At 47.3% G+C, this 14,580-nt stretch overlaps 1 protein-coding gene across 2 annotated transcripts; it reads right to left on the bottom strand.

Moving 5' to 3' along the window:
- Window positions 1-219: 219 nt before the first annotated feature.
- On the bottom strand, window positions 220-7,046 carry ZNF367 (zinc finger protein 367). 2 transcript variants are annotated; one of them, XR_012670816.1, is made up of 6 exons: window positions 6,653-7,046; window positions 5,932-6,082; window positions 4,068-4,187; window positions 3,511-3,649; window positions 2,060-2,897; window positions 220-538 (listed from the first exon to the last, which is right to left on the bottom strand). XR_012670816.1 is itself a non-coding variant. In XM_075136237.1 (5 exons), exons 1-5 carry the CDS (start codon window positions 7,001-7,003, stop codon window positions 2,657-2,659), a joined length of 1,002 nt encoding a protein of 333 aa, XP_074992338.1. In that variant the 5' UTR covers window positions 7,004-7,046; the 3' UTR covers window positions 220-2,656. The 2 variants fall into 2 exon arrangements, 1 of the variants encoding a protein (XP_074992338.1); XM_075136237.1 differs by having other exon boundaries at window positions 220-2,897.
- Window positions 7,047-14,580: the final 7,534 nt, after the last annotated feature.

Here is a 14,580-nt window from a genome sequence, read left to right as displayed (position 1 = left end):
CCACCTCCACCCTGCATGGCTGCCACAGGCCCCGGCCGCTCCCGCAGGTTTGTCAAACTGTAGAAAAAGCTCTAAAAAATTCGCTTTGGGTTGTTAACTTGTGTCAGATTTCAGCAGACGGGGAAAATACACACCTGCATGCTCTGCGACGAGGCAGGGTGGCAGGATTACAGAAACAAGGAAGAGCCCAAGTGTTCAACCAAACAGCACGCACTAAAGTTGAAAATTAAACCAAGTTTTTATTCAAAGCGTCTATTAAAATAACAGCACATCCACTCTTCTGCTGGTAAGTCATGCCAAACTACAACTTAATCTTTCAACGCACTGAACACTTCAAGATTTCTTGTATGTAATCACTTAATAAAACAAAAAGCAGTTTTCCATATCTCAATTTTTTTTTACTTGGTATTTTACCCAAAACTTGTCACGACATAAAACTGCTTCAGCTGTCTGAATTTTGTGTGCAGCCAAGTACAATTCAGTGTACTTGTCATACTTGAAGAAATACTCTGCGAGTTGCCTGAAGCATTACAGCTGACTGGGGAAAAAAAAATAAAAAAAGAAAAAAAAAAATCAATGCTAATGAAGTAAGTTATGACTCCAGTCTGCAACTGGCTGGTAATGACAGTCTTGTGCCCTGTGAAATACTTCTGACTCATAATTCAGAATTGCTCCTGAGAAGTACAACAGATTTACGCTCAGGACTCATTTCGGGATCAGACTATCTGCCTGCAGCCAACTGAACAGTCATAAGCACGTAACTTATTTGAGAAACTCCAAACCCACACATGCGAATTACCGGTCTTACATAGGCTAAGAAGCCTAGAACGACTAATGTTTCATATTTTTAAGCCCAAAAGGCTTAAAACAGAAACAAATGAGCCTGATGTCAGCTAAGTTTAGGAGCTGAAAGCAAAAGTTAAACCGTATCACTGGTGCAAATTTATTTACATTCAATGAAAATGATTTTTTTTTTAATTATTCAATTACTCTTTAGTTAAGTGCATCAATACATGATTTAAACAAACTGGGTTAATGAGATTTTCAATGACAACAGGTTATCAGCTATCAGAGAACATAATCCAACAGTTGCAGTTTCTGGTGTAAAATCAAGCTACTTTTCTGGAACAGCTGTACGCACCTGGTCAGTCTATATCAAGTGATTGATAAAATTATTTCCTCCTCTGGTTTAAGCGAGAGGGAAAGTTGCTTCCCTTCTCACCTGAATTTCCTGACCTTCAGTGAGAGGAAGGAGTTAAAGCAAGCAGGTCAGTAAATACAAATTATTAATATCCCCTAAAGCAGTAGCTTAACAAAAAAAAAAACACCACACAAAAAACACACACAACAAAAAGTCCAATCTGAAAACAAAGTTTCGTTAGCATATTAGGAATCTCTGGTTGCCTTCAAAGCAAAATACAGAAAAAGATCACCATGAGACAATGCTATTTAAAAGTATACAACATTCACAAAGTGACAGGATACCCCGCTAAACATTTTATATCAGCATTTGAGTACTAGGCAGCGTTCTGTAACTTCATTTATTTGGGAAATACATGAAATCACACTGTTAACGCACTTGTAACTATCTTTGGAAGCCTATTTTCTAGTTGTGAATACTTTTCTGCAGTGTTTAATTGATAGCTGTGCTACAGTTAGTGAACACAAAATTGGCATGTTATCCTGAAGTAAAGCAATAAGGTGGCTTTAGGCACAGAAAGTACAGAGGCTTCTATTTGCTAATATAAAAGCAATACTTTAAAACTTAGTGTTTGCTAATAGGAGATCTAGAATAGTTTACTACAAATCCATACCACCCTGTAAATACCCCCTTTATTAACAAAATCAAGTGCCAAATCACTACAGGGTCCAAAAATATCTGAAAAAAATATTACCAATTGTTTACCTTTGTCTAGACTTTGCAAGACTAATCATTTTCAGATAAACCCAACAATGTGCAAAAGTTCCTAACATCGTATGTTAGGAATAACAAGTGCTACCAAGAGATTCTGCTGAAATCAAATCAGAAAACATAAAACGGCAAAGTCAAGCCTCATACCTTGAGCAGTCACAGTGAAGATCCTGAACGAACTTACGGTTTCCTGCATGAAGCAGTTTCTTCCCCTCTACAAGTTGAGATAACTAAGCTTTGCCTTCCGCCTCAGTGATACTAGGTAAAGATATACTGACATTAGAAAAACACGGTTTCATTGCTGCTTAACAATATCTGCAGACCTACCACTTAATACAAATTTGCTTAAATAGTCAGATAAATACTTCTCTTTTTGTCAGCCTTCTTTGGCCACGTGTACCATTCTGCTAATCACGAACACTTTGTTCAGAAAGTGCTTCCTGTGAAAACTGCTTCAAATAAATGAGTTAACCTTGCAAAATCTAGCTTCCCACAACACGTAAATTTGTCAACCCTGCATTATGCAGTCCCATATTTACAAAATACTTAGAAACTTTACATCTGTCTTTTACCTTACAAAAAGTGCAATTCTCTCACCCCATGTTATGGGGCAACAACATTCTTCATAAATTCTACAGAATAGCAGCCTATGATAAGCAAATAAGGTGCTTAGCTTATGCCCAGGATCTAACTGGTTAAGTACCACCAGGAAGTACATTTTGTATAGGCAGACTCTGTTCCTATCTACTGTCGCAGCGGTGCCACAGCTAGGTTTGCAAGCTCAATGAGAGCCAGCGCGCCATGCATGCGTTCACGCTGTTCCTGGAGGCGGCGGCGGCGGGCAGCTGAATGAGCGCTGTTTTTCTCTTCATCATCCTCTTCATCAGACTGAAGGTATTCCATCGGATCCTGCTGTTCCTGATCCGTTTTCTGGATTGTTTTAGTTTTCAAAGCAGGAGCACGCTGCTCTCTAGTCTCCCAGTATCTACAAAAGCAGATGTGGGGAATGCTTTTAAAATATATACAACTGACTTGCACACCAACAATTCAAAGCTGGCAAACACCTCCCAAGTACTAGCTTGCATCTGACTTGCACTGCATTTGACTTTATCTTTCAGCCCTTATATGGTAGCATTTAAGCTATCAGAAACCTCCTTTATTCACCATTTCAAGTGTAAACTGCCCAAGTGAACATCTGTTACAGACTTCTCCTCTACATGGTGTTCCCAGCAGGTGTTTCTCCCTAGGCATACACAATTGTTGCCCCTCATACAGATGCAAATCCAGAAAGACTGTAGCACTAACTAACAAGGTATTAACAAGTGTCGATCAAGCAAAGAGAAGCATTTAAGCAGAGCACAAAAACAAACAAACAAAAAAAAACAACAAAAAAAGATAAGACAGTGTCTCATGAGGAACTTCGTCTTGACCCGGAATTCGCACTTCTTTAAGGAAAGGCAAGGGCGGCTGATTTGTACTGGAGGAACAGCTGGTTTTGGTTTGTTGGGGATCTGACCTTTTTGCCCCTAAGAATAAAATGCTTTCTCAGACCACCCTTGAAAGTATTTAGAGGAAGATGACACTGTGAGGGAACTTACTTTGCTAGCCACTCAGCCACAGCTTTATTGTCAGCCGTCTGCTTCTTGCTCAGCCTGTCTGTGAGCTCTTCCCTCTTCAGTCGGGCATATGGATGTTTGGGGCAATGACGGTTTGCATGCGTGAATCTGCTTAAACAGCCTTAAAAAACACAAAGTGACATTGAAGAACACGTTATGGAAAGCAGCCAACCAACGAGTAAGCATAACATCTGTGGGATGAAGATGCTGCTAAATCCAACCTTCCTCATTCACAAAACCCTAGGTTTGATTGAAAAGAGCAAGCTCTACTTGCAAGGATCGTAACATGCCCCATCGTTTTATACATTAGTATCAACTGACACAATTACTGATAGCCTACTTACATAATAACGTATGCAATCCTTAGATAAGTATTTGCATGATTATGCAGATTCTGCCTGGCTCCTCCCTTCCCTAGAAGCTCCTCCAAAATTAAAATCCAAAGCTTCTATGGATCTTTGCCACGTGACCATGCATACGTTTCCAGTACTAGACCGACCCTAGCTCTGAAAGCTGCAAATTGTTCTCTGATGGCTCACCATTCTCTGAGCAGACGAAAGGTTTCTCCCCTGTGTGGAGACGCTGGTGAGTTTTGAGCTGCCCACTCTGAACAAAGGCTTTCCCGCAATCTGGGTAGTCACACAAATAAGGCCTTTCACCTTAAAAATAATAACAGAAAAGATTTATGAAAGCTGAGTATAAAAGAAGAGTCACAGTATCCAGTGGTGGTCCCTAGCCTGAGACTTACACAAGCAAGCTCTCCTTTTACCCACTCAGACGCTTGCACTTACTTAAAAAGCCCTGGTGTACCAAATCGCAGAGATCCACTTTACCCCAAAGAGGTCTTTACTTTGACATACATGCTCAATGCTACTGGATAATACAATTATTTCCAGAGGGGAAAAAACAAAACTGTATTTTTCCTTGTCATATTTTCTGATTTAAACCTCTTGCACAGCACTAAGCTTTGTCCCATGAAATTATCCACCTACAGAACAAGAAACATATGGAGTGAAATGAGGAAATGGAAAAGTAATGTAATTCAAGTTGTAACCAGATAAATTTTATCCTTAACATAGCCTGAACTAGGGTAAAATAACTAAGGTCAACAGTATAGTAACATATGAAGTTGTAGAAATAGCTCATTAGAGAAGACTATTTGAGAAATGTTGTGATGGATAAATGGAGATTGCAAGAGAAACTTATTCCAGACTTAAGCCAAGAAAGTTTTCTTAGGTCAGTCATCAAGGAAGACTTCCCCATGCAAACTGCAATGAGAAGAAGAGAGGTAGCAGGTGTCTCCTCCCTCAGGAGGATCCGACTGCATGCAACTATGCAAAGGCATGCCATGCCACCGCTCCTCAGGAAGGACGACAAAACGAGGGTGATGCTGACTTACTAAGTCGGAGGAATAACACCAGGGTAAGCTCTGCTCAGCTAAGTAGTTCGTATAAGCTCAACACCTAATACAACCAACTGAAATAAAAACATCTTTTGACCAAAGAGCATGAGGAAACTGCTGTTTAATGTTAGTATCTAGATTAGTCTTAGTGACTTGAGTCAGAAAAAGAGACCATGGGAGCCAAGGTTTTTCTGGAAGTTTGTTTGTTTGGTTTGGGCGTTTGGGGGTGTGTTGGTGGCTGTGTCCGTATTGTAAGCGGACACACTTTATTGCAAATATATTGCAACAGGAACATGAAGGAAAAAAAGAGGTATTTGCTTGGTTTAAAAAAACATCTCCTGTTCAGTTCAAGCTCAGCTGAGTATTGAGGGAGTTGATCCTACATTTTAACTTAACTGCAAGTTGCCTTCCACGTACAGTTCAGTAAATTAGTGTGACCATCTCCACCCCAGAAAATGAATTCTAGGTGGTGGGAGAGAAAACTGGATGGCGATTTTAAGCATTTGAACTCTTCTCTCAACATTTAAGCTATACTTCTAAGGTGTTACACTGCCCAAGTTACCAGCCACTTTTTCAGTTACTGTCTCCTCTTCCAGCTAAACTTCAATTGCTGTGTGAAAAGAACACCAGCTGGAAGGAAACCAATCACAGAGAGGAGGCAGTCAGAATAAAAAGTGCTACCACGTACAGAGCACCGAGCTCAAGTTCTCCCTCTTACAAAGTAAGCCCGTGACAGCAGCAGATAAAATATTTACGCAGTTTGCCTATACCATTATAGCCCAAATTGCTGCTGTGCTTCCCCATGACAAACACGGTTACAAAGACTTTGATTGCACCAACAAACTTTGGAAGAAAAGTACGATTAATTTAACAGTTACAATAAAATATCAATAGGTCGAGTTCGTTGTGGTTTTGTGGTTTGTTTGTGTTTTTTTTTTAATTCCTTCCCTGCTGCTTCCTAAGCTACTCACGCCAGCTACCCACACCTTCCCTTTACTCACCGGTATGAGTTCGTTTGTGGGCCTGCAGCGATTTCTCTCGTGGAAAGACCCTGTTGCAGATATTGCAACGTATTCTGCTGGAAGAGTGCTCTCCTTCACTGATGAGGTCACGGACGGTGTCTGCTCTCGGCCGGCCACGCCTTATCCCATCCTGCGTGGATGGAATGATGGAGCTGAAATCCCGCACGTTCCCACTGCCGCAGTCCAGCCAAAACCCGCGACTTCCCCCAAAATGACTTCGAAGTCGGAACCGAGAACCCGTGCCGTAACAGCGTCAGCGTGACGCCAGAGCGCGCCAAGCCCTCACCTAGCCCGCTCCCAACGGCTCGGCTACGGCCGGTGGGTGCAGGTGGGGGAACGTCAGGCACCGCCAGCGCTCTGACGTGCGCTCGGTGAAATGGGGAGGAACTGGCAAAATAGAACACCACTTTTTTTTTAATTTTAAACGGAGGGGGAAAGGGCAGGAGCCCCGCCGGCCGGCGGCTCCCGGCCCGGCCCGGCCCGGCCCGGCTCCCCGCTGCGCCGCGCCTTTCCCCGCCCCCCCGCGCACCGGACGGCACCGGGACGCGCGCGCCGCTGCCGGAAGTGACTTCACTTTAAATCTCTGGGCGGAGGCGGGGGAGGGGCGCGCGGCGCGGAGTCACCCTTTAATTCCGCCGCCCGCCAGTCCGCCCGCCCGCCCTGCCGCAGCACCGCCCGCCCCGCCCGGCCCCGCACTCACCTTCAGGTGCCGGTGCCTGCCGCCGCTGCCGCCGCCCGGGCTCCCCGCCTCCTCCTCGTCCCCGGCGGGGGCTCTGCCCGCTCCCCCGCGGGGCGGCGGGAGGGCCGAGGGGGCGGCGGTGCTGCCAGGGCTGAGGGTCACGTTGTGGGCGTTCTCGCCCCAGCGCCAGGGGTAGACCATGAAGTCGCTGAAGCCGGGGCTGGTGGGGACGGGCGGGGCGGGCGCCGGCTCCTCGCCGCCCCCCCGCGAGGAGGGTTTGATCGGGGTGGTTTTGATAACGGAAACCAGGACGCGCTTCGGGGAGTCCTGGCAAAAAATCACCGGGGCGCCCGGCGGCAGCTGCTCCGCCATCGCCGACCCCTCGCGGGCACCGGCGCGGGAAGGGGGGCGAGGGAGCGGGGGCGCTCCTCGGCGGCTCAGCCCCGCTGTCCGAGCCCGCGTCCCGGGATGGGGGGTGTGGAGCCGCACGGAGGTCCAGCGGCTGCCGGCACCTGTCGCCGCCTGGGCCCACCTCAGCCGCTCATCGCCGGGGACGGCGGCTCCCGGCGGGGTCTCGGTGCCTCCCCCCCTCCGCGGCCACCCCCGACCGGATCCGCAAAGTCAGCGGCGGCCCCCGGCCATAGCAACGGCCGGGGTGAAGCAGCCACAGCCTCCCCGCACCTTTCCGAAGCGGCGCCGGCCCCGCTGGCAGCCCCGGTCCCGGCGATGCCCGAGGAGGAGCCGCCGCCGCCGCGACCCCTCCGCGCCCACGGCCCAGGCCGAGCCCCAGATTTTCCCGCGTTACATTTCGCGCCTGGGCGTAACCAATCACCCAACCCGGCGCCAGCGTCACGGAGCGGCTGTTCCCGCCGACCAACCGCTAGGCGGGGAAGTCAGCGGCCCCGCCCCCGGGGGCGGGGTCCGAGCGGGATGCGGCTCCGCTTCTGCCGCCCTATTGGACAGGCGTCCGGCTCACCGGCGGAATTCGAAACTGAGTGGGCTCGCGGGCCGCTGGGGCCGCCCCGCCCCGCCGCGGCTCCCGGTCTCGGAGGAGACGCCGATTGGCCCGCCGCGGCGGAGTGGGGGGGCGGTCGGAGGGAGGAGGAGGCGGGGCTGGCGCGCCCGGGCAGGCTTGGCGCGCGCTGGCTGTGGACGGGCTGGCTGGGCCAATCACCGCGGCGGCGCGGCAGCCTTGGCGCGCCCGGCTTGTCATGTGCGCGGTTTAAAGGGGCCGCCTCGCGGGGCAGCACTGCCCGCTACGGCGGCGGCTTCGCTTTCCTGCGGCGCGGGAAGCCCCTACGCCTGCCGCGGCTCTGCCCTCGGCGACGGGGAGAGCTGGGCGCGCACTTGCCGGCAGGGAGGGTTCCCCGTGAGGGCGCTGTGGAGGCAGCGACGCGGCTGTTACGGCGGTTGCGGGGCGCTGGCAGGGGCGCGTGGAGAGATGCCCCTTCTAGCAGCGGCCCTCCGCGGTGGGGGGCCGGGGCTGTGCGCCCCCCAGAGGGGGCGACCGCCGGCAGCCCGGCCTGGCGGGGACCTGCAGCCGGCGGGGCTGTCCGGCCGAGCGGCCCGGCCGGTACCGCCGCCCTGTGGCTGCAGAGCAACGGGCACCGGCCCCGGGAGCGTAAGGAATGGGTAGGAGATGTGCCCAATGGCGGCGGGGGCTGCCCCGGGCCGCCAGTCGGGAATTTTAGGAGTTTTCTCAGGCAGGTGGCGTTAGAAGTTAGTGTAGGTGACTAATTTTAGTATATCGCTGTTTGGGGGCGGGTTGGTTTTTTTCTCTCCCAATCTGATACAGCTGTTCGGGTGTTATACCGCGATTACTAGGATGGTATCTTAAAATCTAGATTTCCAGCCTACATCCTCTGAAACCGGGACCCAGACCAGTTCTGCAGCCTGCTGGCACCGAGTGCTGCACCCGCCTGGGCTCCCGCGGCCGCGGAAAATGGGGATTTGCATCGGCTTCAGCTCCCCTACCTGAGTGAGGGGTACGCGGCAGGTCTGCCAGAGGTTTGGTGGTAGCGAGGAATGATTTGGAAATGCGGCGGCACACGCTGACCTGGCTTTAGCAGGTGAAAACGTGAAAGGGGTTATGTGTTCAGTTTTTAAATCTGTGCGTAGCCGCTATGCCTCATTTACTGAATCCTTTGGAAATCGGGTTACTTGAAACTAAAAAGGCTTTAGCTTTATCAGGTACAGCAGTACTTCATTTATTTTGTGCTGGTTTTCTGCATTTTTTAAGCAGTAGGTCTCAGTGTTCTAAAGCAGGAGCACATTTCTTGGCACTTGGTGCAGGCCTTTTACGCTGAAGCTAACTCGTAGCTTTACATCAACATGCTACTTTTGCCTCATTATTTTACCGTCGTGCTGAGTTTTACTGACTAATTATAGGTTGCGAAATAAGTAACTCACATTTCTTACATTAATAGCTAAATTTTGAGACAAATATCAAGAGCATAGAGAAGCTGTGAAAGCTGCAAAAAGGTTTTTTCCCTGTTCTGCTTTGTTGACTGCAGTTTCTATGCTGTAGACTGCTGCCTTGTAAGATGGTTAGCAACCTCCACTGCTGACAGGAACAGGAAAGTGCAGGGGAGAGCAAATTTGCAGTGTATGGCTACTAACTAACCCTCCTCTGGGTAATGGTAGGGGTTCCTACCAGTTCTTCCAACGTAGAGACCGTAGTACTGGACTGCAGTATTAAGTATCCATCCAAAGACAGGCAGCCCCTTCATTATGAATTACAGTTCAGTTTGTCACAACTATCCTTTTAAACTAACTAAAAAAACCCGAATTTTTGCTTAGGTAAATTCTTGTTCATTAGTAACCATTCCCCAGCTTCTCAAACTCAGTATTGGCACGTCAAAGTCCTACCACTGCTATGCCAGGTGAGGCCGTGCTTACCAGGCCAGAAAGAAAACGCTACAGCCTGTAACTTTTGTTTCTAAAATGACCAAACAGGTTTCCACATGCTTACATCTGACGCACTTAAAAGCCTTAAAAATAACCCGTGGAAGAAAGTTCTGGGAAGAGAACAATGTTGTAAAGGAGTGGTAATACAGAAAGATATGTTAAAATCTATTTGAGAAAACAATGACTCGTGTTAAAATAATTGCAGTCCAAAACCAAACTGTGAATACCCTTCATAACTTTCCAAAACTACATGAGTGATGCTTCAAGTAGTACATGTAGCTGCTAAGGAACTCCAGTGACCGATGGAATTAATGTTATGATTTGGTACATAAAATTGTAGACACTGTGAATGCTGCAGTGCATTGCGAGTAAATATCTCCATTCTTATCCTATGCCACCTCAGTGTACACATTAGATTTTGTAATGACATTCAAAGGCCTGGCAGCAGATTAACTTCTTTATGTGGATCTTTTAAATTTTTTTAATGCCAAATAATAGATCTTTGTTAACGGAGGCAGCAGAAGAGAAAGAAGAGGTGAGCTGGTGCCACTTCTGATAGTTTAACTGCTCTGAACAATAGTGTTTCATGTAGTAATAGCAATGACCAAAAAGAGAGAAGTGACCTCTCTGTCCAGATCCTGCTGCTGAAAGAGGAAACATGCACACAGAATGCGCATGGCCTGAAGGGCTTAAACCACACTGCTTTTCAGTACATGCATACGTGTTAAACTAATAGTTCATGTAACATTATGTGAAAACAGTTCTAAAGTAACCATTTGAGCTATAGCATCTTAGCTATTAAATATGTTTGCTCTTCATAGTATTTTGATGCTATGCTACTAGCTTAACGTACAAAAGCATTAATATTTTTGTGTTTGTGTGGAAACAAGAAAAAGTGCTCTCTGAGAGGTAAAGGACGAAGCTAATGAGACATTATACAACCTACAATCAGATCAAATCCAACTTGTTATTACAAGAAAGCATATCTTTTATTAAATACAACATAATACAGAAATAGTGAAAGGATAGGGAGCACGAATTCAACAGAAAACAAGGAAAAAGTACCTGTGTTCTATCTGGCTAGTTAGACCCAAGAAGGACATCACGATTCAGGAGTTTGAGGATAATAAACTCTTCCAGAAAGAAAAGGTAGAGCAACTAACTCTCTGAGGTGGCTAAATGCTGTATTTCTGAAACACAAATACATGATAAATTAAGAGGAAATAAGGTACTTTGTCTCTCTGAAGCATGCTTCAGCCATTTCTAGTGATATTCCAAAGTTCAAACTAGAAAACTTTGAGACAGTGATGGCCTTTAGGTAGATAATAGCAAATACTTAACCACACTGCAAGTAACTTTATTGTATGTTGTAATACGGATTTGTAGAATAACTTAGCAATAGTCATAATATATTTCATGTAAGTGTTTATTATTACATTTTCCAAGTTTTGCTTTATATCAATATATCAAGACAATAAAATTCCTTAATAGCTCACTTGAGGCCAGCTACTGAATGTTCCACAGGGAAGGAAACAGAACGAGGTAAGCGTGCCCATAACATAAATTCCCATCTCTGCCTGAGAAGGTGATGGAAGAATAGTAGTTACCATAAGCAGGTCTGTCTTCGGTGACGTAGCTCTTTACTGCTCAGTCTAAAACTTCATGTAGTCAATAGAGTTCAGTAAAATTACATTGCTGGAAAATGTGTGTGATGGCTAGATCCACTAAGTGACACCGTGTTGCCCTCTCCACCTGTTCGGGTGCCCTGCCCCAGACTGGGACCTTGAGCCCTGTGGTGGGTTGGGGATGTTTCCACTCCAGGCAGGGGAGATTTAGGCACTAGAGAATGAGATTCATGTCCGGGGGTGAGAGAGTGGCTGTAGGAAAGGTCAAGGATGGGATGCCCCTCGCTGGTGATTAAATGCTTAGCTGTAAAGGTCAGAAGAACATCAGCCTTCATTCGCAATTTTGTCTCTCCTGTAATTAGGCTCCTTTGCCCTTTAAAAAAAAAAATTAAGCAAGGGGTCTTTTGGTAAAGATGCCATATTCCATACCTACACCTGCTTGGGGAGCTTGTGGAGAGCTGCTCTGCGCATGTGAAAAATCCACTTGTGGAGAGAACCTGGTGGAGGAGCAACTTTGGCAGGCAGCCCCCATCTTGACTGAAGTAAATTGGGTAATCTGGTGTCAGAAAGGCTAGGCACCCGTGCTCAGCACTGCAAATGTGAGATTCTGGCTTTGTGTGCAAATATGTAATCATACCGAATCCATCACTGTTACTTACTCAGTGTAAAAATCCAGGCAGAACGCTTGGTTTCATGTCAACTGTAAAATTCAGGTTATCTTTGTCCATCTCTTGTCATTTGTGTAATTATGTAACTTGACAATCACACACTGATTGCATGTAGCGAAAAGCGGCGAATGAAGAGATTACAGATTAATCTGCCATGCAAGACTTTAATCAGTTTGGTTTGAAATCTATATTATAGAAATTTTGTTTTGATTGATACTCAGAGCATCAGAAAACGAAGGGCTTTTTGTAATGCTTTACATTCATTTTAGAAAAGAATTACACAGACAAAGACAAAATGTATTTATAACTAGTGCTATTTTTGGCTATCATTGTGGAATCTCTCTGAGAAGTTAAAATTTTGTCTCTTTTGAAACTTTGTGAAAACAAAGCCAGGTCCCACAAAACATCAAATCTAATCTTACTGCTGAAATATTTGTGAATTCCTTGTATTTGTCCCTCTCCCATGATACTATGACCTTCAAAATGCCTATTAAAGCTGCAAGCGCATTGTCCCTACAGTCAATAATGACACTCTTTTGTCTGCCGTCTTTCATGTACAGCATAACTTCAGGAAGCTTCAGCTTGTAGAATGTTTTAAATAAAAATAATGTTTCAAGAATTTCTAAAAAGCTTTCTGGTGTTTTTGAGGAAATCTAGTGTGGATGCTGCAATTGATACCAAAAGGCTCCACAAAGGCCTGCAAAAGATCTGGTGGTTTTTTGTTGATATGTTGTGGTAATGTGGTGGTGTTAATGTGTTTCTCCAGACTAGAACAGGGCAAAGTAGCTTTCCAATTCCTTCTTTTCACACGAAAATACATGTAGTTTCATCTTTCTATGAAATAAGGCAACTATTCAGAGGCAAGCACAGTTGATCTAGATAAACATTTCTTATACAGTATTTTATTACTGTATCATATTCATGGAAATATCTTCAGAAATTTTTACTTTGTTGTTCATTATGGCTAGCTATTTTTTACAATATAAGAACTGTGCAGAAATAATGATAATACATCCTCTTTGCTGAGTTAGAATTTCCTGGTTCAATTTGAAGCATGTCAGAGCCTAAGAGATCCGACTTGTCTACCAGGATTTTGTAAAGCTGTTCGTGAGCAGATAATAGCCCGAACTTGTCGCTGTCATTATTTCCATTGATGCAAAACTGTTTGTGATGTCTTGAACGAGGATGAAGCTAGACAGGGCACAGTTTAATGAAATTAGTTTTGTTCTGTAGCAAGCAGGCCCTGTACAAGTGGGTCTAGGTGAAAGCTAGGGGAGACACAGTGACTGTGTCCAGGGTTTGGAGTAACGTGTGGAGGATGCACCATGTTTTGTGTTACGATGGTGTGCCCAGACCTACCTGCACTCCGAGATGGAGGGAGGCGAGGGTTGTTATGCTGCCAGTGCTGTCTCTGATCCGCCTTTTGAAGCACAGCAGGGAGTCCGATGCAGTTTCGAGGTCCTGTACTTAGGACAAGATTAATTTCAAAGCAAGGTGGGATGCACAGTGAAGTTACTGTAATAGAGGAAGTGTTAGTCAGGAACGATTAGGGTAAAAACACAGCCTCATCACAGAAACCAGGCCTGCAATCAGCGTTCTTTGGGCGACTGTGTCTGAAGGGCTGGGATTTTTACAGCATGTGTTTGGGGTTACTGTAGCTGATAGAGGGGACAGGGATGTTTTGTCTGCGCAGCTGCCTGTCCCCTGTGAACGAGCCCTGTTGAGTCTCCAGGAGCGTTTGCGCTGTTGGTCGTACTTATAAACCTCAGAGATAGGACAAGGACTCACTCCAAGCATTGCTGGCGGTGACTGACATGGCTCCTGCAGGCACAGGGGTGCCTGCACGTAGAGCCCCGCTCTTACGTCGCGGGGGCTTCATGGTGGCTGGGGAGCTCCGTGCATGGGTTTTGCTGAACAGAGCAGCTCTCCAAGTTACACTGCGGAACCCATGCGTCTCACTGTAGCGCTGCATGAGTAAGCTGTTGGAAGCGTTGCTGCAGGTGCTTGCGGAGGTCCGCCAGTGCAGCGACCACCACCGCAGTTCTCAGCAGAAAGGGGCAATTCAGGAAGTCTGTGGGAATACCAGGCTGGTCTATGCAAGTGTGCTGGCTGCCTAAAGCGGAGTTGCCCTTGGAGCTCCCAGTCCGGTGTGCTCCCTCTTTCGTTAAAGTCACTCGTCAGTGGACGTGGATTATCTCCAAAGACCCGTGGTGACACCGTTATGTGACATCAGATTATGAGCTCTTACTGAACAGTCTACCCAGACGTGCGTACCGATAGGGTGTTTGCCGGCCTCCTACGCTCGCTGTGCCCAAAGAACCGACGGGGAGCGCAGTGCAGGTGCCCGGGCTGCGCCCCCCGGCCGCACGCCCCGCTCTAGCCCAGCTGCACCGGCCCCGACCCGTCCGATGCCCGCGACGGCGGGCAGCCCGGGGCGGGCGGGAGCGGCTCCTGAATAATGCAGAACTCATGAATAATTAATCCCGGCGAACAGCCCTGAGCAGCACACCGCATTGGTCAGTGGTCCATTATTGACTGTGCTGGTGCTGCACGCTAATTGGCCGTAGCCGCGCGTCAGGGGCGGGGCGGAGCCTAAAGCCGGGGTTGGTTGCTCGCTCTTGCCATTATTTAGCATTGGTCGCGGGTAGTGGCGGTGGGTGGGTGGGCCCGGCGGCGTTGATAGGTGGCGACTGCGGGGCTGCTCGGAGCTCCGAAGCTCGATTGGCTGCCGCGGCTCGGCGAAGGGCGG

Source organism: Calonectris borealis, chromosome Z (assembly GCF_964195595.1).
Source record: "Calonectris borealis chromosome Z, bCalBor7.hap1.2, whole genome shotgun sequence".
Taxonomy (NCBI): domain Eukaryota; kingdom Metazoa; phylum Chordata; class Aves; order Procellariiformes; family Procellariidae; genus Calonectris; species Calonectris borealis.
The sequence above is the reverse complement of the archived record's forward strand: the minus strand, read 5'-3'. Positions and strand labels throughout refer to the sequence as shown.

Excerpts from the sequence above, each read along its gene's own strand:
- ZNF367 (XM_075136237.1), bottom strand. The coding sequence starts at position 7,003 with ATGGCGGAGCAGCTGCCGCCGGGCGCCCCGGTGATTTTTTGCCAGGAC. Across the intron at positions 6,083-6,652 it reads GCAGGCACCGGCACCTGAAG|GATGGGATAAGGCGTGGCCG; the intron begins GTGAGTGCGGGG and ends CCATCCACGCAG. Across the intron at positions 4,188-5,931 it reads CCACAAACGAACTCATACCG|GTGAAAGGCCTTATTTGTGT; the intron begins GTGAGTAAAGGG and ends ATTATTTTTAAG.